A 12,868-nucleotide genomic window follows, 5' to 3' on the forward strand; every position below is an offset into this window, starting at 1 on the left:
CCCTTCAACCTTTTAACCAACATAACCGTACTCACCCCTCACCCGTCCTCCCCCCTCAGTTTATCCACTCACCTGGTTTCATGTGTTTTCCCTCAACATGTTGAATTATTTCACCTCTGGGCAAATTGACAGTTGAGCACCCTCACCTAGTGCACATTTATCTTAAAAGTGGTCTCCTAAAAGGTAGTATGTTGGGCGCCATTCTGGGTTTGGAGGAATTCCTGCAGTGCCCCCGGGCCACCCCTTGCACTGGGTCTGTATCTGTACCCATACAGCGCCCCCCTTTTTCAGACCTACCCTGTCTGTGGCCTTAAACTCAGCACTTGCCCCACCACCATTGTTGATTTTATTATTTATTCTGTTTCTCCTTTGCTCCGCACTTTCAACTTCTCCTCCCTTCCATGCACTTTTCCCCACCCCCTCTCCCATGCACTTGCACATTCTCAATGTCACTGGGCCTAGTAAAATCGTTGTTTTGTTCTCCCCTGTTGCACTCTTTAACACCTGTGTATGAGTGCGATAGAAATAAAATATCAATCAATTCAGTATTTCTGTAGAGATTCCACCAAGCTCTGTAACCGCCACTTGGTCCATCAGATTCAATGTCAAACGTCATTTTCGGAGTCTGCAGGACCCAACTGGGGAACTAGTAGATTTACTGCAGGTTGTAATTTCTCCTGCAGTAAGTGTTCCACGTTTTGTTGCTGAGGTGGAGGATTTAACTCCAAGCACCTAGCTGGAGAAAAAATTCTCCACTTCAAGGCCAAACTCAGAATTAGGTGGTGTGATAAAACTGACAGTAATTCTGTTACTGCCAAAACATGTTGAGGCAATAGATTGCCTAAAAGTTCTCACGCTGTCAAATTATTCGTAATGAGACCCCATTGGGGGGGGTGTGTGGGGGTGTGTGGGGGTGTGTGTGGGGGTGTGTGGGGGTGTGTGGGGGTGTGTGTGGGGTGTGTGTGGGGTGTGTGTGGGGTGTGTGTGGGGTGTGTGTGGGGTGTGTGTGGGGTGTGTGTGGGGTGTGTGTGGGGTGTGTGTGGGGTGTGTGTGGGGTGTGTGTGGGGTGTGTGTGGGTGTGTGTGTGTGTGTGGGGTGTGTGTGGGTGTGTGTGTGTGTGTGTGTGTGTGTGTGTGTGTGTGTGTGTGTGTGTGTGTGTGTGTGTGTGTGTGTGTGTGTGTGTGTGTGTGTGTGTGTGTGTGTGTGTGTGTGTGTGTGTGTGTGTGTGTGTGTGTGTGTGTGTGTGTGTGTGTGTGTGTGTGTGTGTGTGTGTGTGTGTGTGTGTGTGTGTGTGTGTGTGTGTGTGTGTGTGTGTGTGTGTGTGTGTGTGTGTGTGTGTGTGTGTGTGTGTGTGTGTGTCCTGCTTTTGTGCGTGCTCCCCTTGGCTTTCATCAGAAATTTAGCACAAGCCAAAGCTGAAATCGGCTGTACTTAGATGCTATACCTACAGACAACTCACTAAATTGCCCATGCTAATTTGCAACTTCTTACTGAACCAAGCATAATTTGTTCATCCACTTCATTATCGAATATGTTTTGTATTAACTATGTATTATATGTTCGTGTTTGGTGGTAGATTTTGTTCTAGTTGTAAGAATCAATTGCGTTTTTATACTGATGTGCGTTTGTGTCTCTAAAGTTTAGTGAATAGATAGATAATGTTGACATTCACGTTTAAAAACAAAAGCCTCTGGCCCGAGACAACTCTTTTCATTACCACCTTTTATCATCACTATGAAGATATGAGGTATTACGTTCTCTGAATAATACCGTTATTGTATTAAGAGACTATAAGTGTACAACAAATTTAAAAAAACGCTATAATTTTGTTCATGCCGACTTTTTCTTAAATGCATGAGACTATTGAACGATTGTATCGGCTATATTTTTTTGGGGTAGTTTTACATTGAGTCAGCAGGACATATGACAAAACCACCTCAAAGCTTATATGCAAATCACCCGTCTGCAACATCCCAGAAACAGTAATGTCAGAGTGGAGAGAATCGTACACACTGAAACTTGTCAGCGATTCAATGCCGAGGTGCTTTATTAAATTAGAGAGGAGGGAAGGTGTGCATTCATCAGGATACAACTCTTTATGTTCACCAGTCCTACTATTTTACAATGCAGTCTATGTTGTGAATGTACCATGATCCAGATTTAGCCCCTAAAGCATATAGTATGTGTCATGACACACAGTCGAAGATGTGTAAAGAAAACAAGATTTTAATCAGGGGAGGGGAAATAATAAAAGGATACGAAATTAATTTACATATAAATTAGAGCACAGTGAAAAGAACACATCTAAATAAAGCAAAAGGAGGAGTACAGTCTGTCAGATTTCAATGGACTTCTATGCGGGCAAGAATTACACTAATCCTACAAATCCACATTCGGAAATAACACAAAACCATTCAACAAAACCTCAGTAGATGACTGATTGAACTGTAGTCGGATCTTCAGCCAAGTCCATCCGAGTGCTGTGGGGAAGTTTACAGCCACTCTATTTCCAGTCTGAAAGTCAAAACAGTTCCGGCAAGCACAGAGCCAACTGTGACAACAAACACCACATTTTATGTTGGATGTCTTCTTGTAAGGGAGCTTTCCAGTTTAACAAGCAGTGTACAATGATGTAATAAAGAAGCCTGCACAAAGAAATGATTTAATATATTTATAAATGTCAAAATAAATATTGTTTAAACAGAACCCACACACAGAAGCACACTGCAACCTGCCTGTTGCCCAAACAGACTGCAGTCTCGGGAGTAGAAGGGAGGGACTAGGTGCCGAAGCCCCATGCTCCTTTTGCATTCCTTCTCAGTTAAGAAGCCAAGTCTCATTACCACGCCTGCCACAGGAAGCCGGGGATAAGCGAGAAAGTCTGTTCTTCCGAGGAGGACTGTCTCAATGCATATACATTAAATCAGTGGTTTTCAAGAACTTAAAACAAATAATATTAATAACAATAAAAAACAACGAAATGAAATCAATCAGGTATAAATCAAGCTGGATCTACATAGAGATCAGAGGTGGCCGTGCATGTGCCCGAGTAGTCAGGGGGAGAACGTGGCCATCTCCAAAGAAACCCTTTGCCAGAGATCCTTAGTTTGCTTGCTGCGCTTCAGGTTCTGGAGAATGTCATTGAACTGCATCATGCCCATTGGTGTGAGGCAGAAAGCGCTCCGGGCACTTCGAATTGCGTTCACAAAGTCATCATAATCAGCCGGGGTGAGGTGGATCAAGCGATGGTGAATGTACTGGCGAGAGAGATGGAGAAAAAGAAATTGAAATAATCAGAACTGGTGTGCGTTGCGCATTTTCCTGCACCATACATGTCAAACAGTACATTTTCTCACAACACGTACCTACCATAAGATACATTGGAAGGCTGAGTTGGCCACATTTTAAAGATCAAAACCAGAACTGTGTGTTGCCACACAGTGAGCCCTAATGCACACAGTTCTGGTTTTGTTCTATTTTTAGTCCCAAGTGGCCTTGTGACGTCAGCCCATCTGCACCTGAAATAATAGTTACACACATTGAATCCGATTAAGACAAATGTCTTAAAATCCAACAACTTGGAAGGACTTAATTACGTAAAAGTAAGAGCTGTGCACCCCTACTCCTCAACCTTGGTTTAGCACATTTTCAAGATCTCCATTTAAGGACTAAATTCCCAATTCTGCCACAGAACATTGTCCTTGCACCAATTAATATATATTGATCAAGAGCTGGAACTTCTGGGGACCAACACACAAGGAGCCTTTTTGCAGGGATCAGAAGTGTTGAAGGCAAATGGACCAGGTGCTGCGCTTTCCAGGCAAACTCTGCATCCTTCAACCGACTACACACAAAACATATGTGAGGTGCTCAGCTGCACCCAATTGCTTTAAGGTCCTGAGAGATTGGCATCAAGCAGACAGTCACTTAAACATGAGACAACACCATCGATCAAAAGGACCTTGACTCTTCCCAAATGACAAATTAGAAGCATCTACTGATTTACCAGAGGCATGAATAAGCATTAATCCTTCCCTTTTTTCATCTTTGCTTTAACTCGCACTGATCCCTGGAGACAAAACGTCTCTCAATGGCCTCAATGAAGACCAAAATGGAGGAGCTTTCCAGAAGTTGAGGGAGCAGCAGTACAAACGAAAACCGGACGACTCTTCAACTTTTGCCGATACATTTTAATTCCTAGGTTAGAACAACCATTTCTAGCTTAGGATAGAGGAAGCAGATAGGATGCAGACTCACCAGGCACGTTTTAGAATCCTCTCTTAATTCTCAAAGATGACCTCAAAACTACCCTGCATACTGAAATGCATCTTTTTTTTGTTTTCTTTTGTTTAACCAAATCTTTATTTGCATATTTTCAAACACACACATCAAAACTTTAATTGTGTACAACTTCAACAATGACAATACTAATACTGGGCTGCTTCGATTATCCATTCAATTACAAGTTGGCTGCCTTGTCAACACCCGCTATTTTTTTACCCCCCGCACCCCTATTGCAGGTCTAAATGAACTTCATCTCCTGAACCCCCTCAAATTTATGAAGATTCCAGAACCACATCGTCTGGTAGTATGCAGAGTGTCTTTAACCTTTTGGGAATGTACAGTTAATTGATGTCCCTAAGGACGTATTCTAAGAAAGGTGACCGTATTTTACCAAACTGCTCAGTTGCCCCATTGAGTTCAGCTGTGAGCCTTTTCCATGCTAAGAACCTCCCACACTGTTTAGTACCACTGCATATCCGATGCGGCCTCCCGCATACTCCATTTCTGTGCAATGCACTCCTTCGCACATAATAGCAGATTAGAGCACAGCCTGCCTCCCAAGCCTTGTTTCACCTTCCGGAGATATAGTCAACAGTGCCTTTGCCATTTCTAGGTATAGAGGAAATCATATCTTGTCTGGATTTGATAGCCTGCCAGAAATGTTGGCGCTGTGGGCATCCCCACCATACATGACCTACTGTTCCATCCCCTCCACATCCTCTCCAGCAGACCACTGTCCTCTGGGTCCTTCTGCCCCATCCAATGACAGTCCTCTCCCTAAGCCCCTCCTCTGGCAGCCATCTTCAGATTTGGCAAGCATGTAAAGTGGCAGTATGACCAAGAAGAGCCACAGAGGGGACTGAGCGAGGGTTCGCATGTGAATCCATGCCAGACCCATGCTGTAGAACAATAGTTACAGGTAAGTAACTTAAACCTTCTCAAGCATGGGGTATGGCTAGGATTCACATGCTCATGAATAACGAATACATAGTAGTACAATGTTGCACAACCACGAGAGGTGGCAAGGCTTAACAGAAGCAATAAATTCTTACCTCAGGAACAGTCATCTCAAGTGAACAGGTTGCGTAGCACTGCCTGGCCGACTCTGGACTCCTCCCTGGAATCCTCGTTGACGCCGTAGAACTTTGTGAAGGTGTGCGTGGACCTCCACATAGCAGCCCTGAAGATGTCCAGCAGGGGCACACCAGACAGGAACGCCGTTGTTGCAGCGCGATTGCTCTGGTGAAGTGGGCTCTCGGACGGCGGGGCAGCTGTCGATTCGCCAACCAATGACAGTGCGTGATGCAGCCGTAGAACCGCCTTGGACAAGGCCTTCCCATGGTTCACAGGACCAAAGTTCACAAACAGTTAGAGGTCTTCCGAAAACTCTTTATGCGTGTCACATAGAACTTCAGGGCACAAGCAACGTCCAGCGAGTGCAAGGCCCTTTCCGCCGGCAACAAAGGTTTCGGGAAAATAACAGGTAACACCAAAGGCTTTTAGAGGTGGAATTCTGACAGAACCTTCATGAAAGAGGCGTGTGTATGCAGCACCACCCTCAATTCGTGGAAAGTCGGGTTTGGTTGCTTGCAGGATAGGGCCTGGATCTCACTTACCCTTCTGTCAGAGGTGATGGCTACAAGGAAAGCCTTTTCCCACAAGAGGAACTTGAGTGGGGCCTGATGCATATGCTCGAAGGGGGTCCCCATGAGCCTCATCAGAACCATGTTGAGTTCCCACACCGGGGCAGGAGCCTTCACCAGCAAGAAAGATCGAAAAAGTCCTTTGAGAAATTCCTTGATGAGCCAGTGGGACCAAAGTGAAGATCTTCCTGGAGACCTGGTGTAGCGGGAGATAGCCACCAGATGTACCTTGATAGAGGCGTGCACCAGTCCCGCTTTGGCAAAGGACAGCTAAAATGGAAGGATCTGCAGGCCGTGAGCCTCAGAGGGGTAATGTTCTGAGACCTGCACCACGTAGCGAAACGCTTCCACTTGTGACCATAGCACTTCAAGGTCGATGACGGCCTGGCCTTGGCGAGGACCTCCCTGCAGTCCCCAGGCAACTCATATCCTTCAAACTCTAGGGCTGCAGGAGCTAAGCCCTCAGGTTCAGCGATCCTGGGCCGTGATGAAGGATTGGACCTCCCTCTCTGGTGAGCAGATCCAGAACTACGGGCAGCTTGACCGGTGGTGACGCAGACAGGATGAGACGGTCCGAACACCAAATCTGCCTCGGCCCCACCAGGGCGATGAGTATCATCTTGAATAGACACTGTCTGAGTGTGTTGATGACTCGTTGGAGGAGAGGGAATGGAGGCAACGCGTACAGAAACAGGCCTTCTCATGGGAAGGAGAACGCGTCCCTCAGGCTCCGCGGCTGGTGGAATCTGCTGGCAAACCTCTGCCACTTGCAGTTCACCTCCATAAACAAATAGATCGATCTGGGGCCTGCCCCATTTGACAAATAGTCGATCCACCTGATCCTGACAAAGCTCTCACTCGTGGCAGGAGTGCAGTTCCCTGCTGAGGGAGTCTGCGATGGCGTTCTTGATTCCCACCAGGTGGAGAGGGATGAGGAACATCCGCTGTCTGACAGCCCAGCGCAACAAGTCCTGCGCTTCTTTGGAGTGTGCCTGGGATCCAGTGCCCTTTGCTTCCTGATGTAGAACATGGTGGTGGTGTTGGCCATGAAGATCCTCACCACCTTACCTTTCAGAGATGGTATGAACGATGCGAGGCCCCACAACACTGCCTGTAGCTCCAGGATGTTGATATGAAGATTCTTCTCCTCCAGCAGCCACAGGCCTCTGGCATGCAGAGGTCTGGTATGCGTTGCCCAACCTTCCAGGGAGGCGTCCGTGGTGACTGTCTCCTGGTATGAGGGGAGAGGGGGTTTGAAATCCCAAGCCTTGGGTGATGTTGGAGCAGACGCTCCACCATCCTATCGCCCGGAGGAACTCGTTGTTGAGAGGGATCTTGTCTATGAAGCTTCCAGGCACATGTATTCAGCGGACATCCAGGAATTCCTGTCTGGGTTGCATCTGCAACCTGCAGAGCCGGACGAGGTAGATGCAGGATGACATCATGCATAGTAACGACTTGATGGCCTGTACCGTATCCGTCTTTGTCGACAATAATCGGTGCACCTTTCCTTGAATGGCTGCTAGCCTCTCCTCCAAGGGTGACACCAGGCAAGACACTGTACTGAATCTGGCTTCTAGGAACAGCGTATTCTGTAATGGCGTTAAGCAGGACTTTGGATAGTTGAAGGAGAATCCCAGATCAGTCAGTAGCCAGATGGTCGTCTCCGTGTTTTGCTTTTCCGGCCACGTGTAGGGATCTCACGCACCCTATTATACGGACCCAGAAAAGTTTGTGGACTCAGAGAAGCAATGAATCCTACTTAGACCAATAGTTGGAAATAAATATGGTTCGTTACAGGCCCTTTATTCGCACACTATATACATACACACAACTAAAACATGACATAATAGATATAAGCATAGAAAAAGAGTATCACCGTTAGTATGGTTGCAGAAGACACATTCATCTCGGCCACCATGACACTGCTTAGTCCCAGAGCAGGTAGGTAGAGAGATCACTCGTGCTAACGGGGTCTGGAGTGGAACGTCCTCCATCTCAGCGGGACTGCGTCACCCGGGTCCAACTCACTCTGTTTTCCATGAGGAAAATCTCATCTCTTTATGGGGAAATCCCCGCCCCTTCATGGTTACCAGACTGCCCTTGGCCACAGGGCAGACAGCAATCACTGGGAGCAAAGGGTGGAAAAATCCAGCCAGAAGTAGAAAAACCCAGCTTCTCTACCTCGCCTTCTTTCCCAGCACCGCTTATCACTGCACCTGCAAAGCTCTGACTCCCTTCTTGGCTCATCCTTCGGCGGACAATACAACAACAACTATCCTCCACAGATGGGGGCGTGGCTGGATGGAGCCGTGAGGAGACGTGCTCTTGAGGTGCTCCCGTCTATCCGACATTGATCCTGATATTTATGCTGCAATTACAGTGAAAAAGCATGCTGTCAACACATCCCCGGACGGGGGAAGGTCCTGCAGGGTAACAGAGCTGCTTGCGATGTGAATCAGTGCTAAACCGTACGAACTGTGGCCACCGGAGTGTGACTGGGCTCCTGCAACTCGGGGGCGGGGGGGGGAAGAATGGTGGCGCGCGGACAAAGGGTCATAAATTGACCGAAGCACCGAGGACAGGAGCGTGATCCTGTATTGCCCAGACGAGCCGGCCCCAGAACTGTGGGCGAGAAAGCACCCAGACGGTGTGCGAACAAAGGACCCGGCGGTGGGAGGCCCTGCTTGCAAGGGAGGCAGAACTCAGGACGGGTTGAGGAGGAGCGGCAGGAGCGCCACCCTGGCTCCCAGACATTATAGGGGGCCGCATGGGGTCGCCCTCGAGAGGACTGGGAGCACGGAGGGATACAGAGGCACAACAGCTACACCGGGCGGCAAGTCCGTGGTGCGTGAAGGCAGACAAAACGGGGGCCTCCGAGAGATCAAGCACCGGAGGCCGGGCGGGCCACGAGTCGTGGCCCTCAACGGAGACATATACTGAAGGCAGAGACGAGGCTGAGATCGTGCTGTTTCCCTCGGGTGGGGCCCCTGGAATGTTGGAGTAGGGCCTTGCAGGGAACACTGTGGGCGAGTGCGCGAGGACGCAGCGCTGCCCCGAACATTGGGGACGCTGCTGCTGGAAAGCGCACACAGAGCGTGAAGCTTGGTCGGCCCCCGGCTGTGCCACAACAAAGTGATTGAGGTCGGGCCCGGGAGTGGGCCGAGGAGTGGAAAGGTTGCCCGCCGCATGGACAGGTGGCTGCAGAAAGAAAAGAAACGCCTGGACACGATCAGCTAGCTCCATGTCGCGGCCTTAGGTCCGGAGTGGATGTTGATCTAAAACACAGGCCGGTGAGTGCAAATTGACGCACCCACATTATGGACGCACAGGGGGATTGGAAAGAGGCATACGAGGCTCAAGAGGGGGCCAGTGAGCACAGGCCCCCACAAGACACACCAACAGCGGCACACACGCAGTGAAAGCAGCGGTAATAACACGTGCTGACAGGGGGATCCGCACAGTGGGGTCTGCTGCCAAAAGGGGACTGGCCCGTCGCTGGGCTTATCTGCCAGCACCGGGGAGCTGGAAGGAAGCACCCCACATAAGATCGCGAGCTGGTAGGCCCGAAGACCAACGAAGAGTCGAAGTGGGGGAGAGCAGGGAGAGGCCCCTAACCACTGGCCGCTAAAGGAACCTCGGCAGGCACTGGCTGAGTGACACCATGCGGGAATGAGTGCGTGGGAGGACACAGTCCATTCTGGCAGTACGGGGAGCGATATGGACATACCTGAATAAGGCCGAAGGGGCCTCAGAGCACTGAGAGGGGCTTAACACCAGATTGGCTGCCGCAAGTGGGGCAGATCAGACGGCTTGAGCCCATACAGCACGGAACAATGACTTCCAGAATTGTCAGACCCAAGAACAAGCAGCCCATGCTGGACGCCTATGCTAAAACGTCCCCAGGAGCGGAAGGGAGCAAAAGCATAGACGATACCACCATGGTAGCAGCGGACACACCAGGCACCATCCAGGAGGTGCTTGCAGTGATTGCGGACCTGAAAATCGCCTGGGAGACCAAGCTGGGCCTGGCGATGAACAAATTAAAAGTGGGACTGGACCTCAAGATTGGAGCGGTCCAGGAAGAAGTTAATTTGCTGAGGCAAGACGTGAGGGCGCTTGCAGAGCGCACTGGAACTTTAGAAAAGGAGATGGCCCCAAACACAGCAGCATGCGCTGCCCACGGATCTGAAATACATGCCCTGGTGCAGCCTGTGGTTAACCTGGAGAACAGGGAGGAGGAGGCGGAGGGGCGCGCAAGACGCAATAACATCCGTATAGTAGGATTGCCAGAAGGAATGGAAGGGCCAAATCCAACAGAATACGTGGAAACCATGATCTTGCAAGAAATAACTGGCAGAGTACTGACCCAGGGCTTTGCAGTTGAGAGAGCGCACAGAGCCTTGACAAGGAGACCACCCCCGGGATCCCCCGGCGGCCGCTGATCGAAAAGATCCTAAATTATCGCGATCAGGAGAAGATACTGGAATTCTTCCAGAAAGGTGGTACGATCGAAAGAGGGCCGGCAAAAATCACAGCGTACCCGGACTACACTTTGCACGTGCAACGCAGCAGGATGAACTTTGGGTCGGTGAAGAGAGATGCTGGCCACAGATATATGCTGCTTTATCCGGCTAAACTGAAAGTGTTCCATAAGAACAAAACCCTGTTTTTTGAGACACCGGAGGATGCCATGGATTGGTTGGATATGCAGGGTCGCCCCTAAGAACCGGGTATCCAGACAGCAGCTGTGGAAGATAAGTAGCATGAAGCCGGGGCATCTCTGGTCAAATAACACTAGACATTGGGACTTGAATATAGCGCTAATTGAGGCTTGTGGGGAATGTGTTGCAGGAAATATTGGTTAATGGGATCCGCCAGCAGCAAATATTTTTAACCAGACAAGAGAGCGCTCCTGGGAAGCATCCCTTGAACCCCATAGCATTACGGTTAGTTAGGTCACTGTTAGTCCGGTGATGCCCCGTGGGGTCCTAGTCTTTGGTTCACAGGACAGGACCAGACGGGGGTGGGCCTGAGATCCAGGGATGGAGCTGGGCATTTGTTGGGGCTGGGGAGGGAGGGGAGAGGGGGGTGGTTGTGTGCAGTGGGGCAGAGTTGGGAAAGGGGGGTGGAGTAAGGTTCGACGGGTTAAGAGTCGTAAAACGGGCCATCATGGTAGACACCCGGAGCGGAGAGGGGAGGAACACCAAACTAATGTCATCGGGTAATCTCAGGGTCGTGACCTGGAATGTGTGGGGTCTCAATAGTTATCTAAAACGGAATAAGGTGATGATGTACTTAAAGAGGATGCAGGTTGATATAGCTTTGCTTCAGGAGGCCCACCTCACCAAGGAAAGGTTGGAGGTGGTCAGTAGAAAATGGAGGGTCAATGTCATAGGGGCCACTTACTCGGTGTATGCAAGAGGGGTGGTTGCATGGGTGGCACCGCACGTGCCTTTTCATCTGCTCAGTTCGGTATCAGACCCAGAAGGTAGAATGGTGGTGGTGGTGGGACTCCTGGAGAATAGAGAAGTGAACATCATGAAATTTGTACGCCGCTAACCATGACACAGCGACATACTTCAGGTCCCTATACAACGATCTGGGGAGGGGACTTTAATTGCACCCTGAATCCCAGGGTAGACAGGTCGGATGACAAATCAGAAAAGCCGGCGCCTGCAGCCAAAGCGCTGAGGACACTGCTCAGGGACCTCGGCCTGGAGGATGTGTGGCAACGACTGCACGCTGTGGATAGGCAATACTCGCATTACGTGGCGCCACATGACCTGCATACGAGGTTGGACTATGTATTTGCTGTGACCGAGATAGTGGGAGAGATGATGGGCGCGGAATACAAGCCCCGGGTGCTGTCTGACCATTCGCCTTTGGTCGTAGATTGGCGCCATCAACCCCCCAGAGCGAGAATTCTGACATGGAGGCTCAGAACGGAGGCTCTATAGGATGCGGGATTCCGGGAAGATTTGCGGGAAGCCATTGAGGAATATTTTGAAATTAATATGGGGAGCTTACGCTCTGTGGGAACAGTATGGGAGGCATTTAAGGTAGTGGTGCGAGGGGTGGCCATATCAAAATCCAAAGGGCTCCAGGGGGGCATCGAATGGGAACTGGAAGGAACAGAAAGAGAGCTAGAGGCCCTGATACAAAGTGAGGGGACCACCCAAGAAGACAGCGCCAAGATAAAGGGTTTACAGATGGCCTGTAGCGAATTCTGGGACAGACTATGCCGGCTAAACTATAAGAAATACATAGCAAGGCTACATGCAGGGGGTGATAAGCCGGGTAGATTACTTGCGTGGCTATACAAAAACAAGACCCCCCGCCCGGTGATCAGAGAGGTCAGGGATGCAAAGGGTAAAATCTGTAATACCCAAGAAGGGGTAAACGAGGAGTTCCTCAAGTATTACAGAAGACTATATGAAGACGTATGAGAAGAAATGAGTCAAGAGATACAAGAAATAATAGAGGACATGGAGCTGCCCACCTTAGATGATCTAGAACGAGCAGATTTAGATGCCCCCATCACCCCGGACGAACTGTAGATGGTGATTCAACATCTGCCCACATCTGTAAGGTTCCGGGTCAGATGGGTTACCTAGTGAGTTTTATAAAACATATAAGCAAGAGCTACTTCAGCCGCTGCTTGCCATGTTTAATGAAGCCTATGAGCAGGGGGAACTGCCGGCGTCGCTCCGCGATGCAGTGATCGTCCCACTCCTTAAACCAGGCAAGCCAGATGTGGATTGTGGGCCTTATAGACCACTGTCTATGCTCAATCAAGACAGCAAAATACTCACAGCAGTGCTTGCCAACAGACTAAAAAGGGTAATCGGTAAACTGATACACCCGGACCAAACAGGCTATGTCCCGGTAGAAATATTACAGACAACCATAGGAGGCTGCACCACATTATTGATCAGGCC

At 49.6% G+C, this 12,868-nt stretch overlaps 1 protein-coding gene across 2 annotated transcripts in view; it reads right to left on the minus strand.

Moving 5' to 3' along the window:
* Window positions 1–2,206: 2,206 nt before the first annotated feature.
* ZSWIM8 (zinc finger SWIM-type containing 8) overlaps window positions 2,207–12,868 on the minus strand; it is a 3,132,642-nt gene continuing 3,121,980 nt past the window's right edge. For both annotated transcript variants that reach the window (XM_069610680.1, XM_069610679.1), the window contains one exon: window positions 2,207–3,257. In XM_069610680.1, the coding sequence (XP_069466781.1) occupies window positions 3,054–3,257 (204 nt within the window). In that variant the 3' untranslated portion in view covers window positions 2,207–3,053. The remainder of the gene's footprint in view (window positions 3,258–12,868) is intronic.

The sequence above is a fragment of the Ambystoma mexicanum genome, chromosome 8 (assembly GCF_040938575.1).
Source record: "Ambystoma mexicanum isolate Mex_15411 chromosome 8, UKY_AmexF1_1, whole genome shotgun sequence".
Lineage (NCBI taxonomy): Eukaryota > Metazoa > Chordata > Amphibia > Caudata > Ambystomatidae > Ambystoma > Ambystoma mexicanum.